Source organism: Sapajus apella, unplaced genomic scaffold (genome assembly GCF_009761245.1).
Source record: "Sapajus apella isolate SASKATOON/1434 unplaced genomic scaffold, GSC_monkey_1.0 scaffold47, whole genome shotgun sequence".
Lineage (NCBI taxonomy): Eukaryota > Metazoa > Chordata > Mammalia > Primates > Cebidae > Sapajus > Sapajus apella.
In genome coordinates this window covers 15,388,172-15,414,385 of record NW_022436987.1, presented here as the reverse complement: position 1 = coordinate 15,414,385, position 26,214 = coordinate 15,388,172, and the positions used below count along the sequence as shown (strand labels likewise).

The 26,214-nt window shown below is 44.8% G+C and overlaps 1 protein-coding gene across 1 annotated transcript in view; it reads right to left on the bottom strand.

The window, feature by feature from the left end:
• Positions 1-26,214, bottom strand: part of SLC6A5 (solute carrier family 6 member 5) — a 60,149-nt gene that overhangs the window by 9,260 nt on the left and 24,675 nt on the right. Inside the window, exons 8-14 of the mRNA XM_032240985.1 lie at positions 23,856-23,990; positions 22,614-22,717; positions 19,581-19,705; positions 13,687-13,799; positions 12,806-12,937; positions 11,538-11,637; positions 2,718-2,818 (exon numbers count right to left, since the gene is read on the bottom strand). Of these exons, the coding sequence (XP_032096876.1) occupies positions 2,718-2,818; positions 11,538-11,637; positions 12,806-12,937; positions 13,687-13,799; positions 19,581-19,705; positions 22,614-22,717; positions 23,856-23,990 (810 nt within the window). The remainder of the gene's footprint in view (positions 1-2,717; positions 2,819-11,537; positions 11,638-12,805; positions 12,938-13,686; positions 13,800-19,580; positions 19,706-22,613; positions 22,718-23,855; positions 23,991-26,214) is intronic.

Sequence of the window (26,214 nt, the reverse complement as noted above, 5' to 3'; positions counted from 1 at the left end):
TGTAAGGTGTCTGTATTGTTGCTGCAAAGCCCAAGCAGCTGGGGTAAGTGATTATTTTGGTACAACAATAATTCAATATATTGATTCAAAGCAACATAAGCCCAAAGACAACTGTTGAAAAAAAGTCTCCTACGGAAAGAGATGTCTACCCTAGGCCCCTTTTTAAATATTTGTCCCTAGAGTTATAAGCTTCATTAACCAGTCTATTGGAAGTCAGGCCTAATGCAATTATGGTAAGCTGCTCCATTTCATTTACTGTATAAATAGCAATACATCTGCTTATATGTATATATAACTCAGTAATGTGATCTGACTATGTATACAATAATTGCATGGAGAGTATTTATAGCTCTATAAATCCATGAAGGCATATATAAAAATGATCAATTTCATTTCAGGGACTCCAAAATAATTTAAACCCATAATCTTAGTCTATTCCCACACAACACAAAAATCCATTTTGTAAAAGGGCAGATAGCAAAAAGTAAGTGTTGGGCTAAGTCCTCTGACACTCATTTCCAGTTGCACAAATATCACATCAAACTTATCTGTGCAAATGTGTCCTTTGCCATAAATTTCCCTCTGCCAAGTTAACTTTGACGAAATCCTGTCCTTGGCTGGGACTAGCCATGAGAGATGATGATTTAGCCACCCAGTAAGGTACTTTTCTTTTGGCAAAGCAAGGATGGCAGTCAGAGAAAGTGCTGGAGGGAGAAACATCAGTGGACAATGATGATGGAGTTGACCCCTTTGACTTGTTCCTAGTTCCCAGCCAACACAGAGGGGAATCTGGTTCAGGATATTTTCTGGCACCTCTCCACAGCTTTCTGTCATAAGGTTTGTATTAGAAACCAAATAAAGCACAATATAGTTGAAGAACTCTCTCAAAAAACAGAGCAAGCCCCTAAGATTCCTCTTCTCTGACATTCTGCTCACAAAAATGATTAGGACTATTTGAATCCAAACTGGCCAAACTCTAATCGAAGATGAAAGTACTAGCTTTTTAGAAATAACATGTAGGTATTGGCTTGAAGCTTAGACAGCCCCAGATTCAATGCTTGGCTTCGTCACCTCCAAATCTAGTGGCCTTGGGCAAGTTCCTTGACCTCTCCAAGGCTCAGTGCATACATCTGTAAAATGAGAGAGGAATCACCCAGCAGGCAGAGTGGTCGTAAGCTTTAGAAACAATGATGATAAAATGCCTGCCTCATATAGACCACAGCAAATAGCAGTGCTGATTATTACTATGCAAAATGTTTCTCCAGAGTATAATAAAATCCTCCGAAGCATAGTATCTTTGGGGCAGGAAGAAAAGGAAGAGAGAATCTAGAACAGGTTCTAACTTAATTTCAGCCAAGCATAAGTCATGAGTGGTAGGATCTGGGGAAGATGGCAAAGCGTAGTAGAGATGGGACACCAGAGGCCTGAGAGTCTGTGTGCCCACCCCACCGATTAGGTAAATCTGAGTTCTTCATATACACCCCAGTCCTGAATTCAAGAGACCGAGAGCCTACCCTTTTCAACCCTTTTCAACTCTCATGCCTCAAATCTGGTGGGACTTTTCAGGCAAATTTCAGACGCTAAAATATGGGTACACATGTCAGCCTCAGTATGATGTTTGTGTCAACACAAAGGGAGATCCATGCTGAACGATTTTTCTGTTTACGTTTCTAGCTTTTCAGAAAGAAGTTGAGATGTTCTGATTAAAACACATGAAGGATAGGGAGAGAGGGAGGGAAGGAAAGAAGAAATAAAGAGAAAATACGTTCCCTTTGCAGTTTTATTATCATACTGTCTTGCTTTCCTTTAGCGAAACTGGTACCATGAGTAATAAATGAAGGTCTTAATCTGGTTTGTAGTGCCACCTCCTGGATTCATTGGGAATTACAGCCAACATCCTCCAGCATTCCCAAAACTACACGTACACAAGCCAGACAGGAGGAATTGCTGTGTTTGCAGTGCGAAGTGGGGCAAAGCTGGCAGCTTCTAGCACAATAACAAAGGTGACAAAATGATGTAAGTCCCTATGCATATTTTCTGATACGTGAAAGGCTCTGATCTTTAAGAAGGTGAATGTCAGATGATCCCAAAATGTCGTCATCACACTTGAAGATGATGAGGTAGTTCTCAAAAGCCGTAAAAATCAGCATAAAAGTTTAATGCTGTATTTCTTGTATAGAAGCTGTGTTGAACAGCGATTAAGAGCATGGATTCTAGAGCCAGACCACCTGAGTATTTGGCTGTTGCTACTTATTAGATGCACAATGCAAGGCAAGTCACATCAACTCTGGGCTTCAGTTTTGTCATCTATAAAGTGGAGATAATTATAATGCCAACCGTGAAGACCTGCTGTGAGGGAGAGATGAGGCTATACATAGGAAGCACTGTGAACAAAGCCTACAGCGTGGTTAGCACGTGGAAACGTAGCTATGATTGTAATCTACTATTAGTATATAAAGCAGACTGATACAATGGGAAATGTGCCATAGGGGTGCTCCAAAAACCTGCGCATGAGTCCCAGCTCTGCACCTGACCTGCTAGGCACCTTTAGGCAAGTCTTTTCAATTCTCGGAACTTCAGTTTTCTCATTTGAAAGACAAGACCACCACCCATCCCACCAGCTTCAGGTTCACACACAGGCCTGCACAGCTCAAACGTAAAACACCACATACGTATGCAAGGTGCTATCTGCACAACACAACATGCACAATCCTTACAGTTAAGATGGTTGGGGTTACAAATGCCCAGCAGACTTTCCAAAAAATGTTGGGCTGGAATCCAATCATCATCTCTATATCTTCACAGAATCGTTGCAAGCCTGCAAATAAACAAAGCAGAGAACAGGTATAAGGCACGGTCGTAGGAGGGTGAGGTGGGGGCAGGACAGGCACTACAGCCCCTCACTCCAGGACCATTGGCTAGGGCTGGCCCCAGCCCGGTATCAACATGACCCCTAGCATGCAGGGAACCATCAGACAAATGACTCGCTGCCAGGAAGATTAAGGCAAATTGAACACTTAAGTAGATATTAAATATGCTCTGTAGTGAGGTTCAAAAATGTCAGCCCGCGGTGACATCTAAAAAGCTCAGTTCCAGCCTGGCCCCGGCTCTCAGCACTGCCACAACCTGACATCTCACATGTGCAGCTGTTTTCTGAGAGACTTAGTGACAACTCTGGCAACACCAGTGAAGATTGTGGTCATTAAGCAGACTACTTTCCGAAAGCCTTGGAATTCAGAGAGGGAATCACTGCACACTGGTTTTTATCTCCCACCCTCCCAAGGACACTCTTCCAATGAGTTGTTTATCTTTGCTCTGTGCAAGATGATGATAGCATGCAAAAGCCAACATAAATTCCAAGTGTCCATTGCCCACTCTGTTGGAACTCAAATGACTGCTGTCTTCTTGGTCATTCATAAACTTCACTAAAGTAAAAACAGAGGAGACAGTTACTCTTGCAGCCCTACACAACCACCATCCCTGCACCCTCTTGATTTAGGAAGGTTTTTAAAACCACCCTTCTAAAGAAAAAGTTGTTGAGAAATATTTTCGAATTGGGCAGTTTCTTGCATTTTTTCATGACCTCATCAGAAGTGCGGCCTTCCCAGAACTATGGGACTGAGATGTTGAAGGGAACTGTACAGTGTCCAAGTGCAAGCTCCTTCATAGTCAGCGGCTCTGACTTCAATATGGCCTCAGCTTAAAAACTCATCATTCCTTCATCCTCCATCATTTTTGTGAAAAGTGGGTATCTGCAGGTCAACAGGGACTTACCAACAACTCCTCCTCCCATCAAGAAAACTCCTTGCATATTCTCAGGCCTTCTTTCTAGACCTTGGTCCCTTACTCCTCCTCACCTCAGGCCTTCCCAGCCTCCTTAGATTTCTGGGTCTTTTGCCTTGAGTTCCACAAGAGCAGGTGAATTCAGTCTCTGGGCGCTCCTCTTCCTGCCTTCACTGGCCACCTCTCCCCCTTCTGCCATCACCTCCCTGTCCACCACCTGTACCAGCTGCCCTCATCCGATCAGTGTCCCCCACCACCCCCACCTCAGTCCCCACTGATCCTTCCTGGTCCTATATTTTCAATGCCTGCTTTCTACTACTTGGAAGTGGGGAAGGATGGATGTGATGTACAAAGACAATCTCTTGCTGGGCTAGAAAGCAGAGACTGGAATTTTCCTTCTGCAGAATGGAATAGTTCAATTCAGACGCTTAAAAAATGGCCCTGCTGGGCCAGGCATGATGGCTCTAGCCTGTAATCCCAGCACTTTGGGAGGCTGAAGTGGGTGGATCACCTGAGGTCAGGAGTTTGAGACCAACCTGGTCAACCTGGTGAAACCCCATCTCTACTAAAAATACAAAAAATTAGCCAGGTGTGGTGGCGGACATCTGTAATCCCAGCTACTTGGGAGCTTGAGGCAGGAGAATCACTTGAACCCGGGAGGTGGACGTTGCAGTAAGCAGAGATCATGCCACTGTATTCCAGCCTGGGCAACAAGAGCAAAACTCTGGAAGAAGAAGGAAGGGAGGGAGGGAGGGAGGGAGGGATGGAGGGGGAAAGAGAGAGAGAGAGAGAGAAGAAAAAAATGGCCCTGCTGATGTTCTATATCTTGATTTGGGTGTTGAAAATTCACTGAGCTGTACACTCAAGATACATGCTGTTGTGGAGAAAAGGGAACCCTAGTATGCTGTTGGTAGGAATGTAAATTAGCACAGCCATTATGGAAAACATTATGGCTGTTCCTCTGAAAACTAAAACTAGTAATACCACATGATCCAACAGTCCAACTAGTGGGTGTATATCCAAAGGATTTGACATCAGTATGTCCAAAGGATACCTGAACTCCCATGTTTATTGCAGCATCAATGGAATCAACCTAAGTGTGCATCAACTGATGAATGGACAAAGAAAATGTGGAATATATACACAATGACGTACCATTCAGCCTTTTTAAAGAGAGGAAATTATTTCAGGAGTGATAACATAGATGAACCTCGAGGGCATTATGCTAAGTAAAATAAGCCAGGCACAGAAAGATAAAGACTGCATGTTCTCACTTATGTGTAGAATCTTAAAAAAAAAAAAAAAAAAAAAAAAGGAACACATAGAAGACAACAGAACCGTAGTTACCAGAGACTGGGGAAAACAGGGAGATGATAGTCAAGGATACAGCATTTCAGCTAGACAGGAGGAATAAATGATAAGTATTTGAGGTGATAGATATGTCGATTAGCTTGATTCAATCATTCCACAGTGTATAACACATAGCATCACTTTGTACCTTGTAAATAGATACAATTATAACTTGTCAGCATCTAATAAAAAATCATAAATAAATGAAAAATGTATCATGTATGTATGTTGTACTTCAGTCTTAAAATTAATCGAAAAACTCCACTCCAGACACCACTATCAAAATAATGGATCCTGAGACCCTTCACGACCCTCTGCTCCTGACATTTGCTTTTACTTCCCACCAAGCTCAGACTGAGAACGTCAGCCACCCCTCTTGACAGTGAGTTTCCAGGCCTCCTGACAATAGCCATCATGGAGGGCCACCAAGCCTCAGGGCTGCTGTCGAGGAACCTGTGCTGGGAATAGTATGAGGACTCACCCAAGGCAACTTTTCCCAGCTCACTCTAAAATGCCTTAGGTTGCAGCTGAGCTTCCTGCTCTACTTTAAGGCAAGTCTGACAGCAGTCAGTACACACATGGCACAGTGGAAAGGGCACTGGACTGGGAGTTAAGGTCCAAGAGTTGACCCCCAGTTCAGCTACTGACTCACGGTGTGGCCTTAGGTGAGACAGTCTCCCAAGATTTTGTTTACTGGGGAGACTGGGCCGAATGAACTCTTAGGGCTTTTCCGGAGAGGTCAATCCATGACACCGGGACACTCCAGGTTGCTTTCTTGGGTCTGCAGTCAAGAACTGCATGTTTTGAGCAGCCGATCCGATCATCTTTGGATTTGTTAGCCTCCTTTCATTTTTATTACACAGCTTCAAATGAGTAGCTTCTGAACACTAGGCCCTCTGAGTATAAGTGAGGGGAGAGAATAAAATAAATAGAAGTAAAAGCTGAGGGCCTCAAAATCATATGTAAAGCACCAATAGCAGGTCCAGTTCTTTTTCTAAAAAAAGAGATTCTGAAAACTTCTGTTATTAGCATCAATCCTGTTGCCATGTTGTTCCCATTCATGAAACCATCCCCAAGAGCTGGTGGTGTGTGGCTTGAATGGGGCACTGATATGATAAGGCTCAAGGTTAGACCCAAGGACTACACATAAACAGCCTCCTATAAGAGGAGGGGATCATGACAACAGTGCTCAAGCTCGCCGAGGGGGGATAAAGAGCTGGACCCCAAGCTGTAGGAAGGGATGGATCATGGGTGCTGTTTTCAGTTTGCAGCAAGAGACAGCTTAATGCAGAGAAGCAGTCCTGGGACCAAGAGCGAAAAGGCTTAGGTTCCAGGGCCAGTTTAGACCCTGGAAAGTCATTTGCCACCCGCCCTCCGGGGCCTCACAGGAGGGCTCTGGACATGTGGCCTGTGCCCTGGATTAGCTCCAGATCTTAAGATTGCTCTGCCTGTCATGCCCACTTGTGGGCTGGCCCTCTAGATGCTAGGGACCATGGGGCAACCCTCCTGCACCGTGCCCATTCCTGAGTCAAGCTCCCCAGTTTCTCCAGCCTCTGCTTCACTCCCAGCACCCAGGCCCTGGCCCACATCCAAGTCCCCACCTGAGTCCTTCTCTGAGTCAACAGCTATTTTCATCTTAGGCCTCTGTTTATATGGCTTCCTCTGCCTGCTTTCTCCTTTCCCCTAATCCAAATCCATCTTGCCTTCAAGGCCTCAACCATGAGAAAGGAATTGTTCGTGGAACCTCGAGCATGGGCAAGAGGCACTTGCCTGCTGCATTACCTTGAGCCTGGAGGGGTAAAAGACTAAGTAGTCAGGCCTCAAAAAGGCTCTGAGCAGCTTCTTCTCAAAAATGAGTTTGAATTAGCAAAAAAACAGCAGGGGAGACAAAAAGGTGGTGAACTCGTGGCCATTATATTAGACTCAAACAGATAGGAGGCTCCGAAACTGGTCCATGACAAACTCCACATGACCAAAAGGTCCTGAACTGAGGAGTCAAGGACTTGCTTAACCAGCCAATCATGCACCCCTGTGCACCTCTGTGGCTTTTGCCTCTCTAAACCACACCATGCCCTTGGTATGGATACAGTTCATGGGGCTGCTCTCCCTCCTGGGTGGCCAGGTGTGGTTCCCATCTCAGCACAGAGTTCTGTGTGCTCAGAGAAGAACCACACCTGGTTTAGTGCTCTCCTGCCACCATCTTGAAATTCATATTTTTTTTTAACAAGAGACAGTATATTTTCATTTAGTACTATGTCCGACAAACTATGTCTCCAGTATTGTGTATACTTTTGGACAAGTAAATCCCCAAGTTATTCTTTTGTAGTTAATGTGAAGGTCCTCAGCTTAACATTCCCTAAGTCCCAGTGTTTATTTCTCTTATATTATTTTATCTCTGAGATGCCACCTCCAAGGTTTTTCTGACTACTCTGACCCTCCATTATCTCTGGGCAGCAAAAGGGCTCACAGCCAGGGATGCACCCCTCAGTGTCTTAAGTGTGCGTGCTCTTCCTTGAGAGCTAGTTGGCAAGTTCCTTGAATATAGGAAATTATCCCTTCCTCTCCACATTCTTAAGAGCCCACATGATGTACTCACACACAGTTACCTGTGTGAGTTATTAGTGAGCTAATGCCGCTCATTCCTATAGTGTACTAAGTCCCAGCAACTAGTTGGCTAGGGAACGCTACACTCTGAAATTGGTGGTGTATACAGTGATATTTCAGATAAAAACATAAGGGAAAATGGAGCTCAGGGAGGGGGCTCATAGAGATATAAATTAAGCTTGAATTTGTAGAGTTTGGGGGGATACTTTGTTTTTGTCCTGTTTTGTTTTTGTTCTGTTTTTTGTTTCGTACTTTGAAAAATCTTTCTGAGTTCAGCCAGCAGGATGGGGAAGAACTGAAGACAGAGAGTCCATCGAGCAAAAGTTATTGGCTGCTGTGAATCTAACATTTCTCACAAGAATGTAGATTTAAAAAAAATTTTTTTAAAGGGGGATGTGGGGACATAAAAGAAAATAAAAGAATGTGGAGAGGCCGTCTGGGAGGTGGTATGTGAAACAAGGAACTGGCTGACGTGGAAAACAGATCAAGACCGCTCCACACTGAGGCTGGGGAAATACACATGGAGAGCCAGGCAGTTAGCAGGCAGGGGACCTTGGTGGTGGCTGTTCAATCGCATTGTTCCTCCAGCCAGGAGGCCCTTGTATTGGCTCCAGGAAAATGAAAATATTTTTTTAAATGTCTCTATTTAGGTGAAAGTCTGCTAAAGGGACCACTTCTACACAAAACTCAGGGAGTTTTTCTTTTAAACCTGGATACCTCAAAGCCAGCTATTGGCAACTGAGACATGTTGACTTAAGAAATTCAAACAAAAAAAAAAAAAAAGAAAAGAAATTCAAACAACTGTTTCAATCTAATAAATAAAACTTGAAAATGATACCTACCATATTTCAAATGTTTGAATGATATCCTCTAGAATCTAGAGATTATTAGAAACAAGAAGAAAACACAAATCTCTTCAATTCCCTGGCTTTCTTTTTTTAATTCTGGCTAGGAAGGTAGTACACCAGGTGAGTCAGGTTCATTTTAACCCTTCACAGGTTTATGTTCTACTATTTTAAATGAACCCTGCACTGGTTTGGGGCCTCATTATCTCAATAAAGAATACACTGTCTTCTGGGATACAAATTACAGATTTGTGCAGACTTATTTTTTTTTTACCTCAAACAGTCATGTTAGCTTATTTCAACTTTTCTTCCTGAACTCCTAGAATCCATCCAGATTCAAATCAGAGGCACACACCCACACCTGGCACTGCAGAAGTCAGGCTCAACCCGAGTCCAGCACAGAGTCAACCTGATTCTGGAGGCAAGCCCAACACCAGACCTCTTACTTAGAAACCAGGGGATTCCTTGTGTGGTCCCAAGGAAAATTAACATAGCCCAGGGACGAAAGCACTCAGGATTTATTTTTCCCTTCAGAACTAAGAAACCTATGGCTAGATTTGTAGGGCGGCGGAGGAAAAGCTATTTATTTAATTCCTAAAAACAGAAATAATAAAAGGTTTCTATTTCAATGATGTTTTAAGCCATACTGCACAGCCCTGTTTTATAGGGAGAACTACGCAAACATACCCTTTGTGGCAATCAATAGTTAGGGTATAGGTAACAGAAGATGTAAATGAGACAGTTATTTGCAGTTGGGCCAGTGTTGCACATAAAGCGCTTTCCTGACTTTGCCAACAGATATCTGGTGACCTGAACTTACATGTGGACCCATGAGGGACTGCATTGCCAAAGAAGGACCTTGGAGGCTTCTTCTTGCCTGTCCTGGCAAGGCCTTTGGTTTCTGGGCACAAAGTTAAGATTCACTGTGGTGGATTTCACTGGGTTTCTACCACTCTCTGCTCAGGTAGAAATCCTTTGAAGCCTCACCCTAACTTCGACAGCAGGTCTTCAATCACAGCATCGTTGCAGCAGCCAGGCTGTCTTAGCAGCCAAAAGTGCTGGCGGCTGGCTCTCTGATCTCATCAGGACAGCTGGCATACCTGCCCAGTTCTCTTGCCAGGAACTGAACTCTCCCTGCAGTGGGAATGTGATCTTTAATCTGAGACAAATTCCCCGTCCACCAATGCCCAAAATTGACTGCAAGTATCATCCTGTTTCTGGAGTACCAGGAGGTTTACACAGGAGGCTTCCTTTTTCCATCTTGATTCCCGCTCCACCCCATTTTGGGTTTTCAGGAAAAGCAAGAAGCTGTCAAACACCTGTTGGGTGGAGGCTAACCATTACATTAAAAATAAGATGCTTGTAACAGGGACACCTGGAGGTGAGCTTTGCTGGGCCTCCAGTTTAAAGAGCAGAGCTCTATAATAGAACAATTTCTAATCCTTTGGTGTATACCCAGCAGTGGGATTGCTGACATGCACACATATGTTTATTGTGGCACTGTTCACAATAGCAAAAACTTGGAACCAACCCAAATGCCCATCAGGGATAGACTGGATAAAGAAACTGTGGCACATATACAACATGGAATACTATGCAGCCATAAAAAAGGATAAGTTCATGTCCTTTGCAGGGACATGGATGAATCTGGAAGCCATCATTCTCAGCAAACTGACACAAGAACAGAAAACCAAACACCACATGTTCTCACTCATAAGTGGGTGTTGAACCATGAGAACACATGGACACAGGGAGGGGAACATCACACACTGAGGTCTGTTGGAGGGTGGGGGGCTAGGGGAGGGATAGCAGTGGGTGGGGAGATTGGAGAGGGATAACACTAGGAGAAATACCTAATGTAGGTGACAGGGGGATGGAGGCAGCAAACCACTATGGCATGTGTATACCTATGTAACAATCCTGCAAGATCTGCACATGTACCACAGAAGTTAAAGTATAATAATGAAAAAAAGAAAAAAAGAGCAGAGCTCTGCAGACTCCTCTTCCTTTGGGCTCCAGATGGTACATTTGTCCCTCAAGCATATCCTGCATTCCAAATAATATCTTGCACTTCCTTTTAGCTTAGAATATGTTGCTCTCTCTTTTGGGATCTGAAGTACAGTTAGATAGTCTGAACTGGAAATGTTCGCCTTCCTGACATTTGCTATGATGGCCTTTATATTAGTGAGGCCTAGGGACAGTTCTGAGCAGGCTTCCAAGCAGAAGGAAGTGAATCAAACAGCACTTTCTTGAACTGACTGACAGTACATAACAAGGGACCAGGAGAAACTCTTGAAACCCCAAGGACGAACACCTTCACACAAAGGGTAGAGATGGCATCTGATAGCTCACCATTCCTGTTCTTGATAATGGCCCCATTGATACAGCATACCAGTTGCTGTTGTGATGGGAAGGCTACACTGTAAGACAACTGGAAGTTTATTTCTGGAAAAATCTGAGATTAAGATATTGCATCACAGTCTCCTATGATGCTAATAAAGTTTCCTAAGGGTCTGTGAGCTGAGTAGTCTCTGTTCTCACTACATTACCCAGGGACCAGCTACAAAGTTACCCCTCAATTCAAGCTGCTTGGGCACTGAAGACCAGGAAATAATTTCACACCTGCAAAGTAGTCTCCTCTTCCCTGATCTGCCATTGTTCACAGGCATTAACTGTTCCCACCCAGACCATACCCAAAGGGGTGTCTGAGTCCTAGGAATTTCTGATGCAAAGATTTCTGAGTTTTACCATCAGCCAGCTCTTGTTTCTCTATTAAATTTGGATCACAGTGGTCTTGAGGCAACTTTGGAAACAAAGGTGCAGCTCTCTTACGTTTCCTAAATAGTTGCAATTTAATCCTTGTATTGTATTATTAAGTATGGAAAATCTCCTTGCCATGACTGCCTTACCAACACTCAAGCACCACCTCAGCAACAGGCACAGTGATTTCCTTACCGTACACATAAGAGATCCCCACGAGCTCAAAAATGGCAATGATGACAAGGGCATAGGAGGCAGCATAGGTGTCCACAAGCTGAAACATGTAAATTCCACCCTGACAGGAGAGAGAAACAACCAATATCAAATGCGTCCTGGAGCGGGGCTGTCTCTTCCCACGTTTAACAGCCAATTCACTCAATCCTGAGAAGAGTCAGGTGCAAACAGGAATCCATGCATCTCCCCTCCTCTCAGTCGCAGTAACCTACATCTGGTCCAGCATGTAAGCTGGGGGCCTTGCTGTGTCAGCAAAGCAGTTCCTCTACAGGCTCTGAGCTGATCAATATAACAAGCACCAAAAAAAGCGATTTAACATCATATTCTTGGAAGGCAAAGGTCAACGTCTGAAGAAGTGTATGTGTGTAAACAGCCAGATTGCTTCAGTTTTGCTTTAAGCAATTGATCATTTCCACCTAAGTATCTGCATTTGATTGACCCTCCAACGACCTTTAGGCGTCTCTGGGCGTTTCTCACACATCCCCATGTATCTACCTCACTCTTTACATCTCCCTGCAATAAATGAGGCTTAAAGACCCTCACATTCCAATCTGCTTTTCTACAGAAGACTAAATTAAAGCCCAGAGTAGTTAAATTGCTCAAGGCCACAGAGACAACAAAAGCAATATATATCCTGAGTGAGCTAACACAATTTACCAAGACACTCAGGACTAGAAGAAACTGAAGTGGCTGTTGACTCATACATGACAGTAATCATCAGAAAATGTATCTGGTTAGTAAATATAGATTTTCATGTATTCTGTTTTCTTATTCCTAATTTTTTATTTACTTTTTTAGAGGTGGGGTCCCACGACGTTGCCCAGGCAGGAGTATAGCGGCTATTCACAGATGCAATCAGAGCACGCTGCAACCTTGAACTCCTGGCCTCAAGCAATCCTTCTGCCTCAGCCTCCTGAGTAGCTGGGACTAGAGACATGCGCCACTGCACCCAGCCATGTATTCTATTTTCTTAAAGTAGGACACACCTGTCTTGTTGGCTCAATAAGGCTACATCTCAATTATGAAGATACTAGAAGCATCACTGGTAGCCAAGATGACATATTTCCCTCTGCAGTCAGAATCCCTAATGAACTGGTGCCATCTACATGGAAATGACAGTGATTTGCCTTTGTTAATAAGGTCTAAGAGCTATGGATTGAAGGACAGATAGCCACTGGCCTACCACCCACCTGCCCCCACCCCAAGCCTGTGCCCAGGAGGCAGCTTACCTGAGTGATCATTGGAAAACCCATGATGAAGAAACAAATGCAGCAGCCCAGAGTAAACACTGGCTTGTGTGTGCGGAGGTACTTAGGGAACTCATCTGAGATGGAGGTCACTATGGTCTCGATGGTGGCAAACTAGAACCGTGTCAGGAAATGAACATCTGAGTCAAACTGTATCACCCAGAAGGTACCACAAAGCCCTCCGCGTGTCCCATCCAGGAGAGTTGTATTTGTGTTAGGTTTGGTTTTTAGAACAGCATTCCCTCAATGGGTCTAAAAGGCCTCCTTGGGGTCCAACCCACAAGGGCAGCCAAGAGAACCCAAGCAGGATGTGAGCTTTAAAAACTGCACTTGCAGCCCCCAGAGACTTACATTCATATTCACCCATTAGGACATTTTAAGTTTCACTTTGTATTCATGAAATGTAAATTCCTCTCCTCCAGTTTACCTCGCATTTGCTCTTCTGCTTAAGGAAAAACCCTCTTTGCACCCAAGGACCAAACTCTGAGCATCTGTCAACAGGATCTTGTAATTGACTCCCCAAAACAATGTCCCTAAAATTGACTTCATATTATGCTTTATCCAGCCCTACAGAATTTGCTTTAGCAAAATGATGTGAAGGCAGGAAGTACACAGGCTAAAAGCTGCCACGTAGAACAAAGAGGGAAGGAAGGAGAGAGGATGACTCCCTTGCACCGTTACATGAACACCCAAAATACAAGGTGACCCTGAGCCCTACAAAGGCACTTCACCATCTCTAGATCTCTTGAGAGAAGCATTCAGACACCCCTAAGCCAACCCCTCTCATGAAGGGTGAACCCAGGAACGAGAAGGGGAGTCATCAAAAGGAGCCTGGGATAGAGACTGATGGGAAAGGGGCTCACCATAGTGTCAAGTCCAAGAGTGAGGAGCATCAGGAAGAAGATGATGGCCCAGAATGGAGAGAGAGGCAGCCTGGTTAAGGCTTCCGGGTAAACCACAAATGCAATGCCTGGCCCTGGAAGAAACAGACAGATGATTGCAGGCAGGCCCTACCCAAGGCCCCTCTTCCCAGAGCCCAGAGGGCCATCTCTCTGCTGAGATCCTCGTTTATTACTTCTTACATGCCGCTTCCATTGTTGGTTATTTTTTACTCATCTCTATCCATTTCCTCAATTGGACCATAGGCTCCTTGAAGGGAAAGACCAAGGGAATTCGGTCAACAGCCAGGAGAACCTACAGGAGGGGCCTAAAAATAGTGTCTAGGCAGAGATTCAGAGGTAACTCTACTGGACTCCACGGCTAGGCTGTGTCCCATGTACATAAAATTACAAACTCCGTCTTTGTGTTGGATGAATTAAAGGGATTATAATTAATTACCCTTTAAAGCAGCAGTACTCAACCAGCAGTGATTTTGCACCCCAGGGGATATTTGACAACGTCTGCAGACATTTTTTATTCTCACAGCTGGGTTAGTGGTGGGACAATTGCTGGCATTTAGTGGGCGGAGGCAAGGGATACTGCTAAGCATCTTACAATGCACAAGGCAGCTTCCTGCCAACAAAGAATTATCCTGCCTCAAATGTCAATAGTGCTGAAGTTTGAGAATTGCTGCTCTAAAAGTTGAAACATGACCAGAATGACATTATTTCTTACTTTAATTATTATTTTTTAAGTTCTGGAGTACATGTGCAGGATGTGCAGGTTTGTTACATAGATAAACGTATGCCATGGTGGTTTGCTGCACCTAGCAACCCATCAGCTAGGTGTTAAGAGTGGCATGCATTAGATTTGTTTTCTTTAACTACCCTTCCTCCTATTTAGTCCTCCAGGAGAAAACATTCACATAAAATACGAATCTAACACTTTGGAGATCTTGCCCTATTGGTATAAATGGGGCTACATCAGTAGTTAGCTGCAGCGGGGGCCAGGGCATGAAGCATCATGTAAGAGGGTTTAGTCTCTAAGGGTTAGATCTGGTCCAAATCCAGATTTCATGACTTACCATCTGTACAACCCTAGACAAGTTATTTAATTTCTGTAAGCCTCAATTTTGTCCATCTGTACAATGGGGCTAAAAATAGTACCTCACAAGGTGGTTACAATGAACAAATGAGAAAACCCAAGTAAAACACTGAGCCCAGTACCTCCCACATCATCCACATTCACAGAATTATTATCTTCTATTATGTGTGGACTACGAACTTGGAAGCTGGTTGTTCTGATTCAGGTTTTCTCTAGAACACCTCATGCGGTTTTGGTGGGGATGTCTGAGCGGCAGTTTTCTCTGCTATCATAAAGCCCTGCCAGCCATTCTACCTGCTTCATGGCCTCACTGGGAAGATTACTGTAACCAAGAGTGGCTAAAGACACAGTAGTTGTGAATTTCCCTGTAAGCAGAAAACTGATTGATAATGGGCAGAGGCAAGTGAACGTGGGCACTGGGATAATCCACAGCCAGCACACGTCTGCAACCAGAAATTGCAGCACCTAGAATTTTTATAACTCAAGCATAACAGCACTTTTTTAAACTGGAATTTATCAGGTTATTAGTTCCTAATGTTGCCTAAGGCCTTGGGGTATTTAAAATATAAAGCCTCAAATGCCTGAGATACCCCTGCTTTATGCATTTATCGAACAGACTGTAGAGCCAGTCTCTGAAGGCTCCCTATGTGAACATAAAAGAAACATCTGTATTAAACTAAATTTCAAAATAGGTCTCAAATGCAGAACAACAAGGAAGTCAGTTTAATGCTCTTGCAACAGTCAGGCCGATAAAGCTGACAGGAAGGTCTTGAATGGCCACTACCAGAGAGCCTCAGCTGCTTACTTTAACAGGATTCGACCCTTTGGGCTTTACTGCTTTTTTAGAGGAAGGAAATGATTTCAAAATCATTTCCTTCCTCTAAAAATCATTTCAGCCTGGCTCCATTTCAGTTGCCTCCCTAAAGTCCCCTGGTGAAGGCATTATTTGCAAGCTAAATTACAGCGGATTCCACTTACCCAAGGCAGATGGGCAATTAAGTCATCTAGGGAATAACATCATTAGATGTTTAAAAGAGTATATGGGCCAAGCACAGTGGCTCATGCCTGTAATCTCAGCACCTTGGTAGGCCGAGGCAGGCAGATCAGGAGGTCAGGAATTCAAAACCAGCCTGGCCAACATGGTGAAACCCCATGTCTACTGAGAGTACAAAAATTAGCCAGGCATGATGGTACACACCTGTAATCCCAACTACTCAGGAGGCTGAGGCGGGAGAATCGCTTGACCCGGGAAGCAGAGGTTGCAGTGAGCCAAGATTGTGCCACTATACTCCAGCCTGGGCGACACAGCAAGACTCCATCTTTAAAAAAAAAAAAAAAAAAAAATGGCCAGTCTGATGGAGGCCAAACTCTCCCACTGGGAGGCCAGTGGCTAGAGTACAGGCTCTATTCCCCATGGATTAAAAAACTGGTGGTGGCTGGGCACAGTGGCTCACGCCAGTGATCCCTGTACTTTGGGAGGCCGAGGCAGGTGGATCATGAGGTCTGGAGTTCAAGACCAGCCTGACCAACATGGTGAAACCCCGTCTCTACTAAAAATGCAAAAATTAGCCAGGTGTGGTGGCAGGTGCCTGTAGTCCCAGTTACATGGGAGGCTGAGATGGACGAATCGCTTGCACCTGGTAGGCAAAGGTTGTAGTGAGCCGAGATCACACCACTGCACTCCAGCCTGGGCGACAGAGCAAGACTCCGTCTAAAAAAATAAAAAAATTTGGCTGTGCCTTTTACTAGCTGAGGACTTAGGGGAGTCACTTGTTCTCCCTAGACAAACTTTATTTTTCTTATCCACACAAAGGAAATAATAATAGTACCTACTTTTATAGAGCTTCTTTGAGAATTAAATGCATCAACACAAGTAAAAAGCTTAGAACAATGCCTGGACATACTAGGAACTCAGAAAACAGAGACTGTTATTAATCTTCTTGTGAAACGGAACCAAAGGGGCTCTGCATTTCAGAAACTTGAGCAGAGTCCCCAGAGATTCTACCATGAGCGCCTCCTTTATCCTAGAGTGCAACTAAAGACACAGCAAGGGGCTCTGGTCAGTGCAATACATCAAGGCCCATTGCACAGCTTGGTAGCCGCTCTGCTGTGATAACTATTACAAATTGAACGAGTACTCTGAGGATAAGCCACCTGGACTTCTGTGCCTTTGGGCAGAAGGATTGAGATACAGGTGGTAGACAGATGGCTGGCTGCATGGAAGTGGGGTGTCCACGCTGTTTGCCAATGCTTATTTTGATGAGCAAGGTATCTGAACTATTTTATGGGGCAAGGGAACCAAGGCAGTACTTCTAGTGCTCTGGTTAGCTGAGAGTTACCTACACCTGGGAACGCTAAATAAATATGCACATTTGTGCTTATCTACATTGGTCTAACTCAGCCTTTCTGTTGTTGGATAAACATCTTTGTTTGGCTTCAGGATAGATTCTGAACATGATTCACCACTCTATGGGTAGATATGCATATGGTGGGGAGATGGCTCTGAAAGGCTAACTTCCCTGGAAGCTTTCCCATAGAAGAACACGCCCCCTTCCCTACGCCTATCATAAAAGCAAAAGACAACTTGGTCTCTTCCCCAATCCCATCCTCAACCCCTCAAAATTTTGATAAGGCCAAGGTGTAGGATGACAATTTTGGTAGAAATGCCTCTTTCAGAAGGGAGTTATAAACTAAATCAAATATCAAATACTGTTAGGTCATTAAGGAGACCCTCTATTTGATTAAAGACCAAAACTTAGTTACCGATGTTGGGTCCCCAAAAATGTCCTGAATGTTTATATGCCAGTGTTGCCCAGCAAGGAGGAAGTGGGGCTCGGGTTTAACGCAGGACTGACCCCAAATCTCTGTCCTGTATTCTGCAGAGCCTCCACTATATCAGGGCAAGTAAGACAAGCCTGTAAAGCACATATAAAAATACATGCAGGCTCAGATGAGCAGGAAAGCTTCCCCAGTGGGTCTGGGAGGTCTCATGGGCCCTCTCCTGTGGGAGATGAGGCCCACTGTCCCTATGCAAGAAACAAGTATTAACACAACAGGTTAGAACCTGTTAGAAGTGCCCTTATCCTTGTTAAAATCAAAGGAAATTAAAAAACACTGGAAAGGAGAAATTTCAGAGACAATCATGGACAATTGTTGGCTGCATTTTACATACCAGAAAAACAAAATTCTACTTGCATTTTTGCAATATCTCCCCACAAATCCCTTTCCTGGAGCAGAAAAGAGTTCAGAATCGTTTACTAACCTGGTCTATATCTCAGATTCACTATCTCTAGCAGCTTGGCCACTGGTTCCAAAAGAACTCAGTAATGTCACAAAAAGTAAAACACCTAAGATCTACTAGAAAATGGGACAGAACATATCTGCTCCAGCCACTCTGCTAGGAGAAAATGAGGTTACAGGACAGCTGGAAGTGACTCGGGTACTTCTAATGACAAAACCTTCTTACTCTCTCACTTTCCCTCCCTCCCTCCCAGGGTATCTGAGAATTCTCTACCAGGGAGAGCCATTGCTTATCTCCTGGGGCCACTCTAATTTAGTGCACTGCTGCAGAACCAAACACCCCTCAGGTTTCACACTCCCTCCAGGGAGAGATAATTGCACCCCTGGAACATGCTGGCTCTTTAACTCTTTGAGGTCCCTGGTGCACCATCAGCATGAACTGGAGCAGTAATGAATTATCCTTGGGGAGCCAGAAGAGATCTTAGCATTCAAAAAGGTGACATTTCTATTGCTTAGTTCTCTCACCACATCTAGGTCATTATCTGAGTATTGCAGTCAGCTCCTTGAAGGAAGATAACTGCCCAGACAAGCCTCTCACAGGCACACCTCTGGGTGTCGGCCACAGTCATGCCCCACAGCACCAGGCACAGGACCAACACACAAGGCATCCCATAAGTGTGTGATTAGAGAATGAGATCATAACGGTAAACAATAGACACAATGAAAGTCCTTGATCACTGAAACCTACTAAATATACAAGTCCTTTGTGGAACCAGGCTGGGTAAAAGTGAAGAGTTAAACAAAAATCTTGAACACTCTCTCTGCAAAATGCAGTCCTAGTAATATGGATTAAATGAGATAAAAATGAAAGCTCTTTATAAACTTGAAAGCACCATACAAATGTTAGCCATTAATAAAAAGACCATTTGGGTAGAGAGTAAACATTCATCCCACATGTGTCTCCACCCACCCAGCACAATCCAACCTTTCTACCCACTGGGAAAAACATTGCAGGTCTGCATTGCTAAGTAAGCAGAAGGCCCTGAAAGCACATTTGACCTAACAATCAGAAAAGTGCTTTGTAAGGAAAATGCTCCTCTGAAGTCAGTTCTCTCATTAAGCCTTGGTTTTGACAGGGCCCTCTGCAAGGAAAGTCATCCTACAGCAGCCTCTGCCCACATCAGCTCCTGGTGCAATGGTTTGCTTAATCAATTCTCTACTCGTACCTAACAGGTATAACCCTTACTTCTATAGGCTGGAGCTAAATTAAGAGGGGCAAGGGAAGAAGAAGGAGATGAGAGGAGAAGGAAAGAGAGCTTTAAAAGCAATCCCTCTAGCTAGAGACCAGCCAGTTCTGACTCTGCAGTGAGCTTCCTGCTTGAGCCTGTCTTGGTCCCTCTGTAAAGAGGGACTGGGGCTCCTCCACCCTCTATCCTGTTCCAGAAGGCCAACTTCTCAGCATAGTATAAATTAGGAGCCTGTGGCATGAGCCTGGGACCTGCCCTGCAACAGCAGGATAACAACTGTCATGTACCTTGGTCTGCCACATTCTCAATGTTGACTTTGCGTTCATTGGCCATGAAGCCGATAACGGAGAAGATGACGAAGCCGGCAAAGATGCTTGTGGCACTGTTGGTGCAGGTTACAATTAGAGTGTCCCTGGAAGGAAGAGACCAGAGTTGTCCATTAGGTGTGCTTGATGAGTGGGAAGGGACAAGGGAAAGAACACACAAATGTGTGTCCACGTGTTTGTCAGCACACGTGTAGGCATGTACATGGATGTTCACATCCTGACCACAGACTTCCTTGGGCTCATTTAAAAAGCACCAAAAGGCTCAAAAGATCTCCCCTAGTAGCCCTGATCCAGGATCTCTGGGCCAAAGCTCTGACTCCACCTTCTATATAACTGGGTCTCAACTCATCCACTCTGATCTGAATCCCCCCACCCCAAATTCATTAAAGGAAACTTAATCCACAATTGGAGGGCATTAAGAGGTGGCGGCTTTAGAAAGTGATTAAGTCATGAGGGCAGAGCCAACTCATGGGATTAGTGCCTTTATAAAAGAGGCTGAAGGGAGTGTGACTGCCTCTTCTACCTTATGAGGACACAGCAACAAGGTGTCATCTTTGAAACAGAGAGCAGCCCTCCAGATAGAGTCTTCCAGCACCTTGAACTTGGAGTGCCCCCAGCCCCCAGAACTGTGAGCAATAAATTTCTGTTGTTTATAGCCAAAAGTTGGTTAAAGATACAAAAGTATAGCTAGACAGAAGAAATAAATTCTAGTGCTCAATAACACTATAGGATGCCTATATTAATAATCATCCTGGCAGGGTGTGGTGGCTCTCGCCTTAATCCCAGCACTTTGGGAATCCAAGGCAGGTGGATCACCTGAGGTCAGGAGTTCAAGACCAGCCTGACCAACATGGTGAAATCCCATCTCTACTAAATTAAAAAAAAAAAAAGTGAGCTGGTGGCACATGCCTGTAGTCCCAGCTACTTGGGAGGCTGAGGCAGAAGAATTACTTGAACCTGAGAGGCAGAGGTTGCAGTGAGCCAAGATTGTGCCATTGCACTCCAGCATGGGCAACAAGAGCAAAAATCCATCTTGAAAAACAAAAAAATCATCCTATAGCACTAAAGATGACTATATTAACAATTTATGTTTTCAAACAGCTAGAAGAATGAATTTTCAGTGCTCCCAACACAAAGAAATGATAAGTGTTTGAGGTGGTAGATATGCTAATTACCCTGATTTGATCATTACACATTGCATACATGTACCAAAATATCATACTGTACTCCATAAATATGCATAATTACTATGTGTCATTTAAAAATAATAAAAGCAAAAAATGCATAAAGAAAGAAAAACAATTACTCAGTCTATGGCATTTTGTTAGAGCAATCTGAACAAATTAAGACATTATCCCAGGGATGGGGTGAATCTGTCCATCAGAAGAGAAATTGAGGAGATGGGGTCTTAGTCAACTCCAGGACAGGAACTATATGTGAGGGAAGAGAAGGCAGTGGGAAAGCAAACTGTCCCTAAAATGTGAGGGTAGCCTGGGGTTGGGACACACAGGGCTAAGAAGGCCAAAAAGGCCGAGAAGGGAAGAGAGCCCAGTGCCCCTGCCTTCCTGCTTCATCACAGAGTCCTCCGCTGGTAAGATGGCCAGGCTTTCCCAGCCTACCTTCAGTCATCCTGGACTTAAATGTGAGGTCACAGCTAGATGGAGCTGCAGGGCTACACTGAAATCCTGGTTCTCCTGCCTTTTAGTGGCATGACCTTGAGCAATTCGCCTCTTTTTCAGTCGGATTTGAAATGGCAGCAATGCATCTATCTCTGTCATAGGCTGTTGTAAGGACAGAATGAGATGATGCCTGTCCTATGCACAGCCTAGCACAGAGCAAGAGTGCAGCAAATGATCCCCCTCATCTGACCCCTTGGTTTACTGATTAGGAAACTGAGGGCCAGGGGATGGTATTGGACTAATTAATAGTGTGGGCCAGGATTTGAATCTAGACTTTTCTAACTCTCAGCCTGGGTTATTTCTGCTATATCATACAGCCTCATTTCTAATAAAGAAGATAGCAATGCTTCACCCTTTAATGGTGTTCAGACTAATTTGGGTCAACAGTTAATGAGCAGTTGTGACCAAAGAAGTTCAAACACCATAGTCTGTCACTCAAGGCTATTATGAACTGAAGTGTGTCTTCCTACCACTCCCCCACACTTACCAAATTCATATTTTGTCATCCTAATCCCTAGTATCTCCGAATGTGACTATATTTGGAGATAGGATGTTTAAGGAGGTAATTAAGTTAAATGAGGTTATTAGAGTGGTCCCTGATCCACTGTGACATTTGTGACTGGTGTCTATAAGAAGAGGAGAGTGACCAGGCGTGGTGGCTCACTCCTGTAATCCTAGCACTTTGGGAGGACAAGGTGGGTAGATCACAAGGTCAGTAGTTTGAGACCAGCCTGGTCAACATGGTGAAACCCCGTCTCAACTAAAAATATAAAAATTAGCTGGGCGTGGTGGTGGGTGCCTGTAATCCCAGCTACTCGGGAGGCTGAGGCAGGAGAATCGTTTGAACCCAGGAGGCGGAGGTTGCAGTGAGCCGAGATCGCACCATTGCACTCCAGCCTGGGTGACAGGGCAAGACTCCATCTCAAAAAAAAAAAAAAAAGAGGAGATTAGGACACAGCCCCACACAGAGGGAAGGCCATGTGAAGGCACCGTCCATTGTATCCGCAGACTAGGTAATTCACAAATGACTATCACAGAACACAGCTGACTACACAGTGACCTCCAGAGAAACTTGCTTCCGTCCTATACACAGCCACTGAGCCCCCACTGTGTGTCAGAGTCAGGTGTGTAAATTAGGGCCCAGGCCTTCAGGAGTTAGTGGCTAGGTCTTAGCAGATGGTTTCTCTTAGGCCAGAGGCAAATCTCTAGCTCTGCCTATGAAATGTGAGGAAGTGGCCTCAGGTGTCTAATAACTCAGTCCATTGTTCTGTCCTGCTCACAAGCTACACCCAGATCTTGTAGTCCCTCTACATACCTGTAGCAGTTGTTGTGGAATTTGTTATAAGAAGAGAGAGTGATCAGGCCTCCCCATGCAGCAGATAAAGAGAAGAAAATTTGAGTGGCAGCATCCTTCCACACCTGGGAGGGAAAAGGGAAGGAGATTCAAGGTCCGTGAAGGAGACTGGCCCCGGGGGAGAGGAGCCTCACACACCCAGTGCCATATCATGTTTCCAGAGGAAATATCAGGGACAAGATGACTCCTGACATGGACATCAATGAGAACATAACTCACTTGTGCTGGAAACCAAACGTGCAGTAAATTACCCGGGAGATTTCAGCTTCCTCTATCAAAGGTGAGGAACTCAATAAACTACACTACATATCATGCTCATATTTTTGCTCCTGTAAAGCTAAACGGAAGGGAGAGTCCTTCCTTTAGGTCAATACAATCTCAGAGAATAATAATTTACAACAGCAAAATATATTAATGGATGCAAAATAAAAACCCTTTTTAACTGACATTTCTACAGATTACAACTGGTAGTAAATTACTGAAACTCTGTAGCCTCAATCTTAGTAAAGCAACCTCTATGCCGCTGCAGACTTTATAGTGTCACCTGCCATTAAGAGGAGACTTTCCCTCATGTGCAATCAAACTCAATCCTAGCTATGCATTCTTAGCACACCCGGGAAAAGCAGAGTTTTCTTTAAAGTGAGAAAATTCAGTTCCCCTTCAACAATCACCCTCTCATTTGCAGTTTTTGAATTGGAAATTTTAGAGTTAGATGTGCCTATACAGAATATGCAAAGAGAGAGTTCAAGCTGTGCTAGACCTGTGTGGGTGTTCAAAATGTATTCAGACATGTCTGAACCTTTAAAGGGTTCCGGTAAAAATATTTTTTTAAATAGAATTGCTTGTGGTTTACATTAAGTGCTTTATTTTTCCACCAGCAAAACTACACGTCCAACACTCTATTTTTAGTAACAGAAAGTGGTGTGAGGTGGCCCAGAGCTAATAAGGGGATTTCATTCTTCATTTTCGGCACCTACTGCAACCTGAGATGTAGGACAATTATTCCAGGAATCTCAAAACCCTCAATTGTCCACTTCTTATTAAATATTACCTGAGTGCATAATGTACCAAGATCCTCAGGTGCTTGTGAAAGCACACACTGGGATTCCCTGGGAACGTGGGAGGAAGTCTAACTCTTGCTGCCCAAGCCTCCCAGAGGGCCATTCCCCCCAGGGCTGGTTATAAGTAAAATTAGAAGCCCACCGTGGCATCTGTGAGTTTCTCCCACTTGGGTGTGATGAAGTACCAGATCCCAGCTCCAGCTCCAGGCAGGGTGACTCCTCGGATGAGAAGGATCACGAGCACGACATACGGGAACGTGGCTGTGAAGTACACCACCTAGAAAAGCCGTGGGCAGAGGGGCTGGGAGGAGCAGTGCAGCGGAGTGCACAGTGCAGGAGGAGCGTCGCTCGGGGAAGGAGTGGGGCTGCCACCCGGCACAAGCGCCAAGCGTGTGACAAGGAGCACATCAGGGTAGTTCTCCCCAAACTCAGCCAGGGCTGGGGAAGCAGGGAAGGCACTGGAACCAAAGGTAAGTCAGAGAGAGCTAGAAATAAAGCATCTTAGGGGATACCCAAGGCTGAAGGGTGAGAAGTCTGCAGGGAGATGTCACCCAGCCCAGCTGATGAGTACACAACTTTTTAGGGAACCACAGAGGGCAGGAGGGAGGCTCCATGTCTTCTTCCTGCCCAACTCCTACCCCACCCCCTGGTACAGCACCAAAATTCCATCATTAGAGATGAATCCTATTAGCTTAAGCTTTCCATCTGTTTATACACATACCGAAGTGAGGCAATCCCATAAGGTGAAAAGAACATGATCTTAGAGTTAGACACATTTAGGTTCCAATGAAATCACACCTCTGGCACTGAGTAGCTGTGTGACCTTAGACAATGTATTAAGCTCTCTGAATCTTTGTTTCTATACCTGTAAATCAGGGATAATGGCACCTTTTTACAGATAGTTGCAAGGATTCAATGAGCTAATGCATGGATAGGACCTAGCATGGTGCCTGATTTATAACAGCGGGTCATTAAATGCTATTAGGTTCAACAAATATTTATTGAGGGCCTCCTATGAGCTGGGCACTGTGCCTGGCACCAGCTGCACAAAGAGGAAGGGACTTCTAATCTAGAATACCCAAAAACAATGTCTGAATAATGGGCTAGGTAATTACACACAGGGCAAGATAGACGTTCAGGGAAGGGCACTGTGCCCAACCTGGGAGTTTTCTAAGAGGTTCATGAACCCGAGCTGGACAAGTGCAACTTAGAGGAGGAGAGGCAAGGAAGGGAGGTGAAGGAAGCACATGGGCAAGGCAGGTGTGTGAGGCAAAGCCCTACTCACTCACTATCAGCACAGTACAAAGTTGAAGCTCAGAGTGGGGGTGGGGGTCTAGAGACATTGGAGGAGACCATGTCATGGGAGACCTTGAATGCCAACCAAAGGGTACTCCTGGGTGCTGGAAGAGGGAGGCACCAGCATCAAGAAACATTTGGGAGGTAACATTAGCAGAACTTGGGGGTTCATTGAATGGGGTGGGTAGGAGGACCTTTCTTTCCATACCTGTCCATCAAACCTCAAGGTGAAAGTGGGCCCTAGGACCAGCATTTGGCAGAAGCGGGAGGAACAGAGGGTGAGACCTCAGGATATGCAGCCTCACAAGCCTGGGTCCAAATCCTGACTCCAGCATTTAGAGCTGGGTCACCTTGGAAAACGACTTAACCTCTCTGAGTCTCTGACCCTCAACGTCCACACCTGCAAAGTGGCAACAACAGTAGATTCTTCACGGGGCTGTTGGAAGAGTACAGTGTTACTTACAATCCACACAAAGGGGAACAGGCCCGGGGTGCTGGAAACACTAGTACCATTTCACAGTCTGGCCTAGGACCCACCAGTCCTCAACTTAAAGCACTGACAACCCTCAGCTCACAGGTAGGCTTCATTCCAAAAAGTACATTAAAAGACACTTGAGAGGGTGAGGTTAAGCTCCCCCCCAGGCCCATTCTGGGCTCTCTGATCCATGGGGTGACAGCTGTTGGTTTAGGGCCACCTGCAGTCCTCCTTCCAAGGGCAACTGGAATACCTGCCTTCATGAGAGGGACAGAGTACTCCTGCCAAATACTGCCTGCATAGACTCGAGTAGCTAGCAGGGGACTACAGCATGGTGGTGAGTGGGATTTCAGGGGATAAGGATGGATTCAAGGACTCGCAGGGGGAGATGAGCTGGGAAAGTTTAGAGTTGAGATTAAGAAGTAATTCTTGGGAGCCGGGCACAATGGCCCACACCTGTAGTCCAGCACTTTGGGAGCTGAGACAGGCAGATCACTTGAGGTCAGGAGATCGAGACCAGCCTGGCCAACATAGTCAAATCCCATCTCTACAAAAATACAAAAATTAGCCAGGCATGGTGGCACACACTTGCAGTCCCACCTATTCAGGAGGCTGAGGCAGGTGAATCACTTGAACCTGGGAGGTGGAGGCTGCAATGAGCAGATATCATGGCACTGCACTCCAGCCTGGGCAACAGAGGGAGATTCCATTTCATATATATATATATATC